The sequence below is a fragment of the Motacilla alba genome, chromosome 1 (assembly GCF_015832195.1).
Source record: "Motacilla alba alba isolate MOTALB_02 chromosome 1, Motacilla_alba_V1.0_pri, whole genome shotgun sequence".
In the NCBI taxonomy this organism is placed as follows: domain Eukaryota; kingdom Metazoa; phylum Chordata; class Aves; order Passeriformes; family Motacillidae; genus Motacilla; species Motacilla alba.
Window position 1 is genome coordinate 86,359,991 of NC_052016.1, and position 16,372 is coordinate 86,376,362.

The window sequence follows — 16,372 nt, forward strand, 5'->3', positions numbered from 1 at the left end:
TCATTGAAAAGGCACCATACTGCAATTGAGTTCTACTGATACACCTCCTAATTTGTGCAGAAAGAGATGGCAACTTAGAACCATGCTGCTGCTGGAGCCATTGCAGGTTCTAGAGAATCCAGGACTGTCATCCAAAATCACTGGCAAAAGTGAAAGAAATGTCAGAGAGTACCTGCAGATTTGTATAGGTACAATTCTCCCTCTGATGTTTTATAATCTTAGTATTCCCGAGGGTCATTGTCACCATGATATTTTATGAAAATCCCTTTGCCAGAATTTTTTCTCCTGAGAAGCTGAGAAGTCTCAGAGGAAAAGAAAAACAATAATTATCTGCTGCTGTGGAATGCAACAGGTGCATCTTTGATTGGTCCATGTGAGTTGTTTCTACTTCGTAACCAATCATTGGTCCAGCTGTGTCTAGACTCTGAGCAGTCACGAGCTTTTGTTATCATTCCATTCTATTCCTTTCTAGCCTTCTGATGACCCCTCCCTGTCCTTTAGTATAGTTTTGGTATAGCATTTTTAATATACTATATATAAAATAATAAATCAGCCTTCTGAAACATGGAGTCAAGATTTTCGTCTCTTCCCTGGTCAGGGTTGCCTGCAAATCCCTAAGATCCCTAAGGTCATTTTTAAATGTTTTACTTTTGGTCAAATTTAAATCTAAAGTTTTATGTACCATACTTTCTGAGTCAGTTTTCTGTTTTTAATCCAACAACAAAATCTGTGTTATCTTTTAAACTGTATGTGTGAAATCTTCATCCATATTTAATGTTTCTCATAATTATATTTGTAATTATAACTACAAAGCTTTCAACTCTTTCTGGTAACAGATTTTCTCCTATATCTATTCATTACTTTTATCATATTGAAAGATAAGATAGGGCATGCTTAAGGACTCATGGCTTTACAAACAACATAAACACAAAGCTTAAGCTTTGGCAGCATTCCATATTTTACATTTTAGCTTGGCAAACACAGATTCTATTAATCAAGAGTTAGTAACTGAAGAGAATACCAGACAGCATCTGCTAGGGATAATTATATTCAAATCAACAAGCCCAAATAACCGAGGGCATCTCTTCCATTAATTTTTGATAAATCTTGAAATAGCAGGGAAATTCCGGAAGAATGCTAATGTGCCATTAATTTTTAAAGAACAAGCAGCCCAAGTGCTTAACCCAACATCAAGCGAGACAAAAGAAAGAGCAAGCTGATAAAAAGTCTAATTGGTAAAGAGTAAAGAACATTAACGTAATAAGTGGCAGCCAGAATGGATTTAGAGAAAATAATTCTCATCATAGTAACATGATTTTTGTAAGATTACAGATTTGTCAAATAAAATTGCTTATCTTGAACTTTGTAAAGCAATTCATTCAGTAGCACATGATTGATTAAAAAGTTGGCACTATATAATATCAATAAAGTACCAGCTAAATGGGCTGAAAACTGATTAACTGACATGTCAAAAAACACTTCCCAGTGAAATGATCACAATGATCTACCAGAATTAATGAGGGAGAAACATACAAAAATAAGGATAGAAACGTAAATAACAATAAGAACAAGGCATTAGGACAAGTTATCAGAATTACTTGGTTAGCTTGATCAAATAACCTAAAATGTGCTTTAATACAGCCAAATGCAAAGTTATAATGGCAGGATCACTGAAAGCAAATCCCATGGCCTATGGGTTATGGATTAAAAGGGATAAGAGGATGGAAATACTGTGTTATAAAATATAGGTGCCACAAAAATTTGAGATGTAGGGATTTAACAAGGCATCCTCTCATATTAATCCAAATAACATAATGGGAAGAAAAAACTGTTTCCCCGGACTGTACACACAAAAGTAATAATGAATAATGTTCCTCAGCGCATGAAACTCATACAATTTATGATTAGTAATACATACAGATGTATTTTGATCACAGCTTAATATTTTAAAAACTGAGGAAGTCATAGAAAAAATGAAAATGGTAACACTGAAGAAGATGGTTTGCAGTAAAAGACCTAAAGAGCTAAAAAATGTTAGTTTATTGAAAAACATATTGAAAGTTGCTTCAATTGTTCTAAGTGGATTCACACAAAAAATTACTAGAAATTAAGGTTCTGTGTAATCTGGCATTAAAAAGTATAACAAGAATAATTACAGAAAGCTAACAGTAGAAGCCAGACAAATTAAAATGATGAATTTGGGAACATTTTTTAATAGTGAAATAGTTTTTGTAAGAAACAAAAAGTTCCCTTGCTTATGACTGTTCTTCTGCAAACCAGTCAAGAATAGATACACACCTAGGAGATGCACTGAGTCAGACACAAGCTATAAGGTGTCATAGAAGGGAAACAAATTGAAGCCTGACTAGATGATTCAATAGTTACTTTTAATTTTAAATTCAATATATAGATACTGTAATATCTTACTACTGCTATTATATTTTCTTTCAGAAATTTTTCCCAATGTAAATGACTTTTTTAATATCTTGCAATTCAGTTTAGATCTTTTATTCACTATCTGTTCACTTTCATGCTTCAGTATTTTTTTTGCCAGTTTTCACAATCTTGCAGTGTCTAAATTGGAGTCTGTTGATGGAACTTGGATAGTCTTACTTTTTTTGCCAATTTCAGAAGACTAAAATTCTTTACATGTTTATGCAACAAGTTAAGAAAAGTAATGGTCTTATGCACTTTCTTCTCCTGCCCATAGTCAGTAATAAGGCACCATTACATCAGACTGCCTATTATGTGAGGAAGCAATACTGAGTAAAGTTGGGTTTGATTTTGATTGTAGTATTTTTTCATTTCACATGTGACCTAAGTTGGATCTAAAAATGTACCTTTGATGTTCCTTCTATTGCTACTGACTGCACAGGAATTTTTTAACAGATTCAGTTTAAATCACCAACCTTATCTCACACTTCAGGGTGCAAAAGTTCAAAGATCCAACACCTCTTCGCTGAACCCCCAGAAGGAGCTGCACAAGTAAAGACTGTACCTCTGATGTCCTGACTTACCCCACCTCTCTGACAGGTAAATTCAGGGTATTTTGATTCCTAGCACAAGTGCTAACATCAAAGTCAGAAGATTCTGTCCTCATGGCAGATCACTTAATGTTACGCAAAGGTAATAGTGTCATGAAATGAACCAAATGAGAATGCCCAAATGAAAACAGAATGGTTGCAAGTACTCAACAAATCTGATTGGTTTTCAACATCTGATTGTTACTGGCATTAGAGGAAATTAAATTCAATTTACTCAGCCATTATTACCTTCAAAATAACTAAGTCACTGAAGTTCATAGAAAAATAGTAGTTCATAGTCATAGTAGTTGAATAGTCATAGTTCATAGAAAAATGAGTAAAAGAAGAAAAACATCCTGTGGAAATTGCTGAAATGTACATACAAGCACTAGAAAAAAAGCTCAAAAAAGAAAATGTCAGAAATTCCAGTATGCATTTGTTTATAAAGGAACATGCACAAACAGTATTATTTTGAGATTTCATCAAATTCCACATGACATAACAACTCTATGACACCCCATTTTTGTGACTGCAACAGTCAATCCTGACAGAGCTGAATTCAAATGGCAATTGTGTGATATGTATGCTAATGCAAAACTTGTTTCAGAAGAATCAAAACAACATGAATTAATGACATTCACGCAATGAAGGAGGCAGTTACTCTAAGTGCTTAATATACAGGACATAAACAGGAAGAGTTGAAATCAAATTCAGCTAGCTTGCATGAATCTGTATGTCACTGAGGTATATTAAATTAGACTTATTTACAAGTTGAAGTGATCTCATACATATAGTACTATTATAATCCAAAACAGCATTTATTTATAGTATTTAAAAGAAAGATTAAAAAACACCTCTCTTGTCTTTTAAATTGCAAAGTCATGAACTGAAATTTGTATAACAATCTAAGCTGAAGACTGTATCCAAGTTGATTTTAAAGTATGTTCAGGACCACTTCAAAAAATGTTAAGGTTATATATTGGAGTTCTCTGGATGAAATAGAGAAAACTATCTTCTAAGCTGCTGTCTAACCACTATAGGGAAAACATAAGACCAATAATCTGCACTGTAGGATTTGAAAATCCCAAGATTGAAGTTCATCTGGGAATTACTTTCATCAAAGCTTACATGCACTTTTGGATGCCTCACCCACAAAGCAGAGTGAGCTACAACCAATGAGTGGGGAAGGTTTTCCTGACTCTTTCTTTGGACCACTGCAACATGCAGTTTTATCTCACTAGACTTTTTCCTTAAGCACCACACAGAGTGATCTTCAGCGTGATAAGAAAATACTGCCCTGAATCTAAATCTGAACTGCATGCAAAACTAATTCCCTCCTAAAAGTTGTGTTACAAAGTGTGAAGACCATACACAGGATGCCTTCATCAAATGCATTTACACACACCAGTCACAAACATCTGAAATGGCAGGAGATGTGACTTAGCCCAGAAATAGGAGCTGCTACCACTGAGCACCTAAGAAAAAATTTTCAACATCATCCATCTAGCTCAAAAAGGAAACTAGCACTCAGTGACTGGCCATCTGACAAGGCCCATCTGCCAAAGCTCTCACTTTACCAGAGAGAAAGCAGCTTGATATCTCCATTTGATAGCATGGCTGGTACTCAAAGTAGGCAGGAAGACTTACTGCCAAAACTGGATTGCTCTTTTATCTGGTGAAAGGGCTTCTCTGTCAGGGCATTGCAGACAGAAGTATCATTAAAATACACAGTTGCAGACCTCCAGTAAGGTCAAATAACTTTTTCAGGGATCTAAAATATTGCTGGGTTTCCAAGAGACCCAAATGTAAAATTTCAAATTGGTCTAGCCTTCAAGACTTCAGGCTACCTCCAGCTCTAAAGAAAAATTGAATGAGGCATTGACAGATTGTAACCAAAGCTTTGTACTCAAATAGCAGCTGAAAAGCCCTTCTCATTAACCTGCCAGGTAGAAGGTGTACAATAAGTTGGTTTGGATTGTAGTTTTAATACTGCCGCTGGGCAATGGCCATGACAATTAAGAAAAGAGGCAGACAGCACGAAAGGCTAAACTGTATCGGGTAATGACTCTTGTTCCTGTTGCCTTGGCGGGCACCCTAAGAAGGAGAAGGCATGAGGATGCTAAGCCTGAGGCAAACTGGAGATGAAGACAAGGAGCTGAAAGGAAGAAGGTGGCAGTGGTGTACAAATTTGTGAAGAAAACTGGTCAAATAACACATCAGTGAACTCAGCACAGTCTGCTACAACAGGGACAAAAGGATGGCAAGTATTTTAGGCACTGGAAAAGAGCGAATGCAGTATGCATTTATGTGAAGTGCAAACAGTGTAGTTCACGGAGTATAAAGGCAGGTCTTCTACACTAAGGAGTAATGTTGCATTTAGCGGCTTTTCTTGAAATTTACTAAAAACTCTTCTATCTTACATGAGAGAGGAATCAGGGGAGTGAGGGACCAACTACCTAAGTGGCTAAAAAAGCAATGATAGGAGACGTAAAGATTGAGTATTTTATGTTAGTGGAACAAAAAAATTAATAATAGCATCTCTGATAGTAAAAAGCACTTTTTGGTGGGAGGGTTGGACATTCCATGGGGGGTAGGATGAAAAATGAAGTTGGAACATCCATGAATAGGCTGTCACCTTAGTTGGTACACAAAGGGAGTGAAAACAATAGAAACTGCAGGAAGCCACTCTCACTTCTGTCCTAATGTACAATAGCTCTGCATTCAATCCTCCTCACTTCCAATGTGTCTCCCTTTAAAAGGGATGTAGCAAAGGCAAATTGTTCTTCAGATGCCCAGGATAACAATACCTGACCCTTTGTTATGTCAAGAAGGACCACATAAAATCACAGAAAAATAAGGTTGGATATGAACACTCAACAGGACATTAAATATAGCTCTCTGCCCCAGCCTATTTCTACTTTTCCCAAGAGAAGTTCCCACAGACTGTTTTAAAGATCCTCAGGAATGAAAATGGGAGCCTGTCTAAGAAATAGGTGCAACTTTATACCTACCAGTGCAAACATTTTTCCTAATGTCCAGTCTAACATGAAGTTCTCGTTCTGAAATTTTGTACATGTACTTCTTATTCTAGTGTATTACAGAAAGGGCAAGTGGATTCCCTTACTTTGTGCAAAAGTGCTTATACATGCAAAACCACTGATATGTCCACTACTTTTTTAAATTTTAAAAACTGCTGAACACTCTTTATTAACTCTGCTTTCTCTATATATATGTCTCCTTTAGACTTTCTCCAGACGATGCCTATCTGTTGTAAGATACTACAATTTTACATTTTTACACAAGCACAGTACTGTTGATCTCTGTTCCTCCATTATGCTTCTAAATCACTTTATGCAGAACTACCTTTGCCACATGACTCACTATGCTGTATTTGTACAGCTGGTTTTTCCTAAGTGCAATATATTGTCCCTGCTGCTTTCATCCAACTTTTCAGAGCATGTCTTCAATTTTTCAAGACCATTTTCATTCTAATCTTGCCTTCTGAAACATGTGCAATTCTTCCCAACCTCACAACATCCTCAGTGCAATGTGTCCCACCATGCAGGATGTTAATGAAACTCCAAAAAGCACATGGCAGACTTATGTGGATCCCCGTTCTTTCTGTTCTGATATTAGCAGCATCTCACTGAGCATGTTTTTTAAGCAGTCTTGGACCTATTCTATGATTATTTTCACCTCAACCATGTTTCTCCAGCCAGCTTACAAAAACGTCCTGTGAGATTGCTACAAAGCCTTTCTAAACTAAAGAAATATGACATTCAATTCACATGGCTGTTATGCTGCCATAGGAAATTATATTTGTTTGACATGGTTTATCCTTTAGAAATCCATATTAGCTCCTACTCACTTCCTTGTTTTCTTCCAACTGCTTACAAAAGTTTTGTTTATTCACCACCAAATTCTTTCAGGCTGTTAAGCCTACAGTATCCCAGATATAATTCCCTGGCTTTTCTTGTCCTGTCTCCTTCCTCCTTTTTCCAACTTCTACTGCTTTCCTGCTTCCCACCCACTCTCCACAAGTTCTGAGAATTAATAAAATACCTGAGATGATGGCTTCAGTGTGCTCACAAATATCTCAGGATGGATGAATATTCCAGCATTTCTGAGGCCTTACTGAATTGCATTAATCCAAGGGATTGGGAGAGGAATAGAATTTAAGCATCATATTCAGCTTCCAGGCAACAATACAAAACTGAAAACAGTCCCCTGGTTTTCAAAACAGTGTATGAAATAGATCACTCATGGAAAGAGATCTGAAACAACACGGAAACAGATCTCTTTTAAAATACTTTCTCAGCATTCCTTATAAATGCTTGCACATCTAGAAGTGATCCTTTTGCACAGCATTTCAAGGTTAAATTAGATGTACTGCTCAGCGATAACTGCTATTTAATGTCAGGACATCCACAGCCTTCTCTATTAGTTGCCTGGATTCCTCTTGCAATATAAAGAACAGAACTTTCCTAGCTTCCTTTATGTTTAAGAAATCAAACACTACCCGATCACCCATCAGGCAGATTCAGGGGAGACCACTCTTGGGATTCCATTTTTCTGGGGATGTCTGGTCTTTCCCTCAATTTTGTGATACACTGGAGGATATTCTGACTCGGGGAATCCTGGTCCCCTGCAGGTTTCCATGAAAGCTCAGTACTCACCAGGTGTTATTTCTGTACAGTGATTATCAGGTAAAAATCTTGAGGCTCAATATAAAACTTTCCCTACAGCAAAGAGGAGATTATGTTATTCTAATTCTTGTATTTATAGTGAGCCAATTTCCCAATAATGTATAAAATCCACTCCAGTTTACTCAAAAAGACTTATTCTTTAAAAAATCTCATAAAAATTGACAGGCTGAGAAGAAAATCAATCAACTTTGATGCCTGCACTGAGACAGAGAATTGTGTAAACTTAAACCACTCCAAATCTTAACACAGACAAGTACATGTCATTACTGAGCCACCAGGAGGTTCCCATCCTTCTATCCTAAACCATCACTAAAACGTCACCTTTTTGTTTAAACTGAGCTGGAAAAAAAAACCCAGTGTAAAATATGTGTTAAATTAATCAACAGTGTAATTACTTTGGGTAACTATCCTTATTACAATTCTAATAAAAAACAGGATTTCTGCTCAGAAATCACATGCCCCCTGAAAGTGACAAGAGCCCAACTCCTGAAGGCTCTTTTTCCAGGGTACTAATACTGCTCACCACATCAGCTCTCTCATGCATTCTTCTGACATGAGTCCATTTAAACTGAATTACTTCCTTTTTTGACTGATGCTGTATTTTAATTGGTTTTGGTTGGGGTTTAAACAATGTCAGGCCTGGAAAAGTAATTTTTTTTCCATTTCTCTTGTCCCTGAGGAGTTTATACTAGAGACATGCTACAAGAGAGATTGTGAATAAGTCCCAAAGACATTATTAAAGCAGATCTGGTTGTCCACTAAAATCAATTAATTAATGCGCTCTGTTAAAGAAGTCCTATTACATTGATTTTTTGAGCTTGGGCTTTGATTTCTTCCCTTTCCCAGAAACCTAATTACTCATTCTTACTTTCCCACTGCTGATGTAAGACAGAATCTCAAATTCCTTTTGTTCTTTTTAATTGTATTTATTTCCTCTATTAGATATTGTGGTGAACTTTCAGCTTCAGAGTCTTTGAAGCTGTTTTATGACATTTTCGTGGCTTATCCATAGACAGATGGAAAGATGACCAGAAGCCTCTTAGATCTTTCCATTACTCAGTAATTACTTTTCTTATCTGTTTTCCTGGGCATCTCCTGCTTTAAACAAGAAACTTTGCAAAGAAGAATTTTAAATTGACCTCCATGGTGACAGCAGACAGGCCTGCAGAAATATTCAGCCTATACCTTACCAAAAGTGTTAAAAAAAGGCACCTTAAAGAATGACTTTGGGAAAATAAATAGGTAAGTACTACAATTTATGGCAGTTAGCCATATTAGCTTTTTCTCTTTTGAAGAGGCTTCCTTTCCCTTAGCTCCAGTGCAGACTGAGATTTACAAAAGGAAAATTTACTGTTGAGGAATACATAGAAACCTATCATGTGCTTTGGAATTATCCTTGCGGAGTCAAATGTATCTTGGGAGTAAAAATAAAAAAAAGCAGGAAGAAGCTACAGAAATGATTTAGGAAAAATTCCTTTCTCCTGTACTGTGTTAAAGTACCTTTGGTATACTGGAGTTACCGAGAGTAAATTACAGTAGATCTGGGAACACAACTATTTTCACCTTATATTGTATATATCTGAAATTAATCTTAGATACAACAACAACAACAACAACAACAACAAAAACAAACAAAAAAAAGCCAAAAAAAATAACCCTGTCAAACTGTCTATAATATATAGATTTATCAAGATAACTGGATCTTACATTTCAAACACACCGTCTTTTAAGACTAAACTAAAGAAGATCTATACCATGGAAATCTACATAATACACCAATTCTTGACAGGAAAAGATATATTGGTTGGAGATATCATCAAGAAAAATTTTTTACGGTATAGTTGAAAAAAGATAAGTCATAATTATGAGGAAATAGAGTAACAAAATTGTATAAGAAGAAGACAATGTTCCATATAGGAAAGACAATTGTAAGAATACAGGAAAAAAGGACTTATCAAACAAGAACAATAAACTTTTCAGCCTTTGTAAGCAAGTCTGCTGATTTCTCAGACAGAATGAAAACTCAGATTGTGGTTAGCTCACTTCAGTATTTTTGTTTGTCATAGCTAACATCAGGAGGTGGAGAGACAGGAGGTCAGGCATTGTGGGCATTGAGAAGGATGGAAAGATAAAAGAACTTGCTACAGTCAAAGAGGCAATAAGTGTCTGATGAAGACAACATGTCCTTTCAAATAAAAAAGAATAGAAAGATTTTAAGACACCATTTTCAAAAGAAACTTGACTCCCTCATAGTAATAATTCATAAGTCAGTAGACTTAAGAGTGATTTTTAAAATGTCAGAAATAGATCAAGTCTTGACCACAAAAATAAGATTTTACCCTTCCTGCTTGCCATGAAGTTCTGCATAATAAGACGCAAATCACCTAAAATTAAAATTCTCACAGGTGGTCACTAATGGGATGCCTTTTCATTTTTCTAATCTTGACTTGGGAGCCTGGGATCTGGTTTGAAAAAATAATGAAAATTTACAGCTGTGGTTCATTAAAGACAGAAGTTATTTAAGGACAAGTACAGCCAACTCTGGCCACTCTCTATTGCCTGGAACTGAGCCACCTGAAACAGAGAGACAGACAGACAGACTCAACCTCTGAGAGGAATGTTTAACCCTCATTATAAAATTAAGAAACTGAACCTCAAAGACAAAAGCAAAATTTGGCAAGGCAATTTTCCTACTTCTGTGCTCTACTACATCCCAGCTAATAAACTTTCCTGGATCCAGAAGTGACATGTCCCCTTCTTTCTAACTATATTTTTTACCAATATCTGTCCATATTGTCCTCTTTTTGCACCAGAACTGTTATTTCTTGCTCTATATTTATTTTTCTAGCCCATGTCGGGAATTATAAATTCTGGAGCTAAATCCAGGAAGGTCAGTCCTGATCTACATGAGGAAGGCACACCCTAACTCCAATCTGAGCTTCTGCACTGAATTCCTCATAATTTAAAACAGAAACAAATAGGTGTAAATCTTCACAATATATAATGATGAGTATTACAGACAAGAAGAGGAAATCAGTATTTTCAAAGTAGGAATGAGCAGTATGCCAAAACTGAGGTATACATCCACATATCAATAACAAAGAAAAAAGTATGTTGTTCTTTGGAGGAGCACCATTAATCAGAACAATTGGAGGAACAGCTTTTAGGGAAAAAAGCTGTGTCCAATGTAACTGTAGTCATCATACACAATCATGGGAGCCCATTTAAAATTATAAGTCTGGTCTGGAGATGACAAAAGTGATTAACTGCTTACTGAAGGTGCCTATCCCAGGTACCTTAAAAGTAACTTAAATTAGATTTCTAATACTTATACAGCTAAAAACATATATTTTAATATCATATTGATGATATTGAAAGAAAAAAGAGTTAAGGCTAGATATTCAGCCTCAAGTCTGAAATTCCCTCTGTTCTGCATACTTGACTTTTCCAACTTTAACTCTATTTAGGCAGGTTTTAAATTTTATTTTATACACTGGATATTTGTCCCTTTTAAGGTTTTCCTGTAATCCAGCCTTTCAAAAACCTAAAACTGAAGGGTTTCTGTATACCATCTAAAATAAACTAATGAAAAAATTAACAGAATTTTATGGGCAGCCCCAAAGTTACAAAATTAAATTTCCATATGGCAAACATTACTATGCCACATTTCATTTTTTTTTCTTCTGATTTCAAGGAAAAGTTATATTTAATGACACAAGCAATTACATGATGCCAAATCTTTCCTGCATTGTGTATTCCACTCATTTTTTAAACAACATTCTGTAACTCACAGATTTGCAGACCTTCTCATTACCACAAGCAAATTTTTTACAAAGAATTTTTTCCCCCATGTCTACAGGAAAATGTCAAAATATCTGTGCTATAAAGATTTTCTCTTAAAAAAGAGAGGAACAGTTAGAATGAAAAAACATATGTACATGAAGTATAGGAAGACTAGCTCCACAATTTACTATATTATTGATTATATAATTAGGAAAATGTCTCAAAGTAATTTTCTTTTTAATTTAACAAAATACCATATTTTGGTATTTGGTCTAGCATGTTCTCAAATGATTTTATAACCTTTTTTTGTATCTGCCAATTCTAATTTTATATTTGATAGGTTTTAGGTTCTATTTTAGAAAAAGCTTTAACACAGAGTTTTGCAATCATCAGAAATTTTATTCAGCTCACTAGCAGATTAAGTGGTGTTTTGCTTTCTTACAATGCTTACTCTAATAATTTTATGTTCTGACAAATTCAAAACAGGAATAAAAGGATCCAATTTTGACTAAAATAGAGGCTGCAACTCCAGAGCCAACCTCTCCCTATGCAAAGGAACAGTATCCAAAGGAACAGGGACCAAAGAAAGAAACAGATGCAACAGTCTCACAATGTAATGGTACTCAAGGACACAGTCAAGCCCTCAATTCAATAGGACAGGTAAGCATATTATCTGTGATTTTATGAGCTGTATCAGTGACTCAAGAGGCTACATTGTACTTCAAGGTAATCTTGTGGTTAAGTACATGTTGAAGCAAGAACATGATTTGTACTCTATCACCAGCATAAAATATTTATCATCAGTATTTTGCAAAGGCTGGGGAAAAAGAGGGTCTTGGAATCTGAGCATCAGTTTGCAGAGAATTATTAATTCAGAAAGGGCCTGAGATAGAGGAAGAGGTTGCCCAGAGAGGTGGTGTAGGCCCCATCCCTGGAAACATGCAAGGTCAGGTTAGACAGGGCTCTGGGCAACCTGATCTAGTTGAAGAAGTCCCTGCTCATTGCAGGGAGGTTGGACTAGATGACTGTTAAAGAACTGAACTATTCCATGATCCTATGATTCTAGGATTTCTTTAGGTCTGGCCCCATATAAAGACATTCTAGGGAAAGATAGAAGAGTGCAAAAGCTGATGAATCATCAGTGACCCAGGTTGGCCACAAGTGGCAATGCTCTTTTTAAAAGTCCTCTCTGCTTTCCTGCTCCGTCACCTCCCTGCCCCACCCAACATACAGAGTCACTCAGCCCTTTAAGTCAGACTGTAGCCAAATGCCACAAACTGTAATCTCTCTGTCAAGCTAAAATCTGTATTTTTCATAATTCTTACTACTTTTGTTTCCTCAATTTGCCTTAGTGTATTTTTCTGGACTGCTTTTAATCTATTAAGTCCATTTTACATCTACTGATGCCAACTAAAATAAAATATAAGCAATGAAAGACCAGGCCCATGTCATGCTTGCACAGACAAACTCACCCTGGCTGTGTGTCATCAGTCACACAATGGTACGTGAAAGTTCCAAACATCTGCACACCCAGGATCCCATACAGGAGAAGAAAGAACAGAAGGAAAATTGAAACGCTCCATATCTGTTCTCCAGAACGCCTGGCAAAAAGATAAACAGGTCACTGAAAGCACAGGCAATGCAAAGCAATATTCTCTGAAAAAAACCAGAATCTATAGAATAGAAAATATGCTCATGCAAAGAGAACAGTATTTCATCCTGCAGAACATTTCTAGTTAAAACTGTTCTTTCACTCTGTGCACAAACAGGAAAGGAGGCTGTGATTTTTTTTCTCAGTCCCTAAGGGTAATTAAACCAGCTGAAAACTGCAAAGGGTGGAAAAAACACCCAAATAAAATGTGTAAAATCTGGCTTTTGCAAAATAGTATTTAATGACTCATACAGATGAGATACAGTAATGAAATAAACTTGATACCGAATAAAGACCAAAAACTCTTTCACATTACCATGGCATGTTTTTTGTCATTACATGCTGTACCAAGCACACTTACATGTGCTATTTGCATCTCTGTATACACACAAATTTAAGCACACTAGTAACTGGAATGGTCAGGGCATATGGTCATGTAATGTTATTCATAAATATTACCTTACTAAGGGTAATCACTTTGATTATTAAATGGCCATATTAATGGAACTTACTGCCATTGGTTGAAAATTGCTGGCTACATTTATTAGCAAAAATACTTTAAAATTTACTTTAAAAATACTAAATAATATTTGTAAAAATTATAAAAAATATTAAATATAAAAAATACTAAATAATATTTGTAAAAAATACTTTAAAATTTTAAAATTAAAATTTACTGAAACGTTTGAAAGTTTTGATTGTTTTTTAAAAAATTTGATGATTCCTGAAATACAGAAAATACCAAGAATTTTTTTGCCAGAACTAAAACTCAGGAGAAAAATGCCCATTAAGTATGAAGGGTCATTGATTGACTACACAGTCAGTCTTCTAAGTCAAAAATAAGCTCTGTTTTTTAAATAAGTTAAATAACTTAAATAAGCTCTGTTATTTTTCAGACAACAGCCTTACTTACTTCAAGATATTTGTTATCCTAGTTCTTGGCAGCTCAAAACGAAAATATATTCGGAATGCTCGAATCATAATGAGCGGTCGTGGAATCCGTAACATGCCCCAAGGTGACATTTGGTCAACTATTTCAGCTATTTCAAACACCTACAAAGAAAATAATCAGTAGTTTGTCTTGAAGACCCTGTCTTGCACCTGTGTTCACCTCCAGAGCTTTTAAAAGTATTAAATAAAAGTATATTAATACTATACACGTTTTTTATTTTAATTTTCAATCTTGGCTTACTTTACAGTTTATTTCTACCACACTTTTAAAAAAGAAAAGTATTTGCAAATATTTTAATTCACACCTAAATTACCCTTATGAAAATCACAAAATATACTCTGCTCATGTTCATAATGTTTGAGTCTCAAACAACTGAAGAAGACTTTGCAATCTTGTGCAAGCTGCCAGTTTCTGTGCCAGTCCTGCCCCACACATTTCCCACAACACTGCTGGAAGTATTAACATATTTCCAAAATGAAAATCAGTATCTGTTAACATTGCACAGCACTAAGGTTTGTACTGTGATATAAAAGTTCATGTACACAGACTGCCTATGAGTTGCAACATGATTATGAATCCTCCATTTAATTCCAAGTCCATGACAAAATTGTACATCATCTCCTAGACTCCACTTACAATATAGATTTCAGCCAAGGCACAGAACAGGGAACCATTTCTTCAATATACTGACAGGTTATGCACTCAATAAGGAGTATTTAGCTGAATGATTGGCTGCAAATACCTTGTTTTAATCCTTGTCTCTCACTCTCAGAGAGTAACTGCTTGATTTAATGTTTGCTCAAAGTACTAAGAAAATGGAGAGGGAACCTGGCAATGCATGAACTGGGTAATGTACAGTCTTATCTGTAACAATCAGCCTTCATTCTGCTTGTGTACAAGGTGTACCAAAGTCTCCCCTGTGTCAAAAGCAGAAAATTACTATGCGTCCTTAATTTGTCAGAAATTTTATAAGTGTCTAACAGCAAACACTACAGAACTTTTACAATCCTTATGCTACTGTAAGCTCAGTGTCAGAGTTTTCAACTGTTCTTACCCAGAAAACCTGCTACACTTAAGGACTGATTGATTTGCAGGACAAAATTTCATCTATACCTTAACACTGCAGTTTTTTTGAAAAAGGCCAAGTTCCCTGCTTTATAAAAAATGATCAAACTGCTTCCAAATGCTTTGGTTTTTTTTCATTGTGCTTTAACATGACTTTTGGAAAATGTTTTGTAAGGTATGAGTGATACTGCATGAAACCACTCCACTACATCATTAAAACTACAGAATTGCAAACATCTACCATTGGAATAATAGTCCATTTAGGTGCCTGAGCTAGTCACCATGGCACCCTACTAGACTCACTGGAAGGAAACGAACACAACTGTCATGTGGAGTAAGAGAAATGTCTCTATAAAGATCTTTCTCCTTCTGACTGAGCAGGATTTATGTTAACAAGCTTCAGATCAAATAAGAAAAAAATAATCAAGATAAATTCTACTACTAATATAGATGTGCTGCAATGTGCAATTATAAATCTGTTGAATTCAGCATGGTTTTTTAAAACAATTTGATCCATATACAAGTCTACTTCCACAATTCACATTTATTTGATTGTGCCATGTTTTTTCACAATTAAGGAACTATTAATTGTAAAAGGAAGTGAAATGATTACCTGTAAAACCAGTGACACCCAAAGACAAAAGACCATGAATCCATCAAACACACACCAACGATCCTTTACATAGGAGCTATCACCCTACAAGAAAAGAAAGCTAAGAGGTTTATTTTTGTTCATTGTCAGAATTTACAAATATCATAAGTAAGAGCTCTTGGAAGAGCTCTTTAAAAGTGCACAGCTCTTCCTGTGCACTTTCAAAAGGCCACTTTTGAAAGACTCCAAAAGCCTAGTATCTGGATCAGAATATACTGGAAACATATATACACACTGTGTGGATGAATAAATACTAACTTTATTCTTGCACGATATTTCTAAGTTTGTGTCAAAAAAAAAAAAAACTTACAAAGACTGCTGAAAATCAAAAATCACACCAAAAAATGAACACTGGACTTACTTTTCCATTGTATTTCTCATTATAAAATATTTACACAGGAAGATCAGTGTAAAATGCTGGCAATCTTGCATTGTGCTATTCAATTATTTCAGTACTGTTGAACAGCTTCAATTAAATCAGTATCATTTTATATTCATTTTTTCATTAGTTTTCAATCATGTTCCATGCTCTGGAGAAGC

The 16,372-nt window shown here is 35.4% G+C and overlaps 1 protein-coding gene across 5 annotated transcripts in view; it reads right to left on the reverse strand.

Moving 5' to 3' along the window:
* The window catches only part of NALCN (sodium leak channel, non-selective), a 238,764-nt gene that overhangs the window by 184,704 nt on the left and 37,688 nt on the right, over positions 1-16,372 (reverse strand). For 4 of the 5 annotated variants that reach the window (XM_038129675.1, XM_038129695.1, XM_038129686.1 and 1 more), the window contains exons 4-6: positions 15,794-15,877; positions 14,077-14,216; positions 12,985-13,113 (exon numbers count right to left, since the gene is read on the reverse strand). In XM_038129675.1, coding sequence (XP_037985603.1) covers positions 12,985-13,113; positions 14,077-14,216; positions 15,794-15,877 — 353 coding nt within the window. Of the gene's footprint in view, positions 1-12,984; positions 13,114-14,076; positions 14,217-15,793; positions 15,878-16,372 lie in introns of those variants that run through there. The other variant, XM_038129711.1, reaches the window with a different exon arrangement.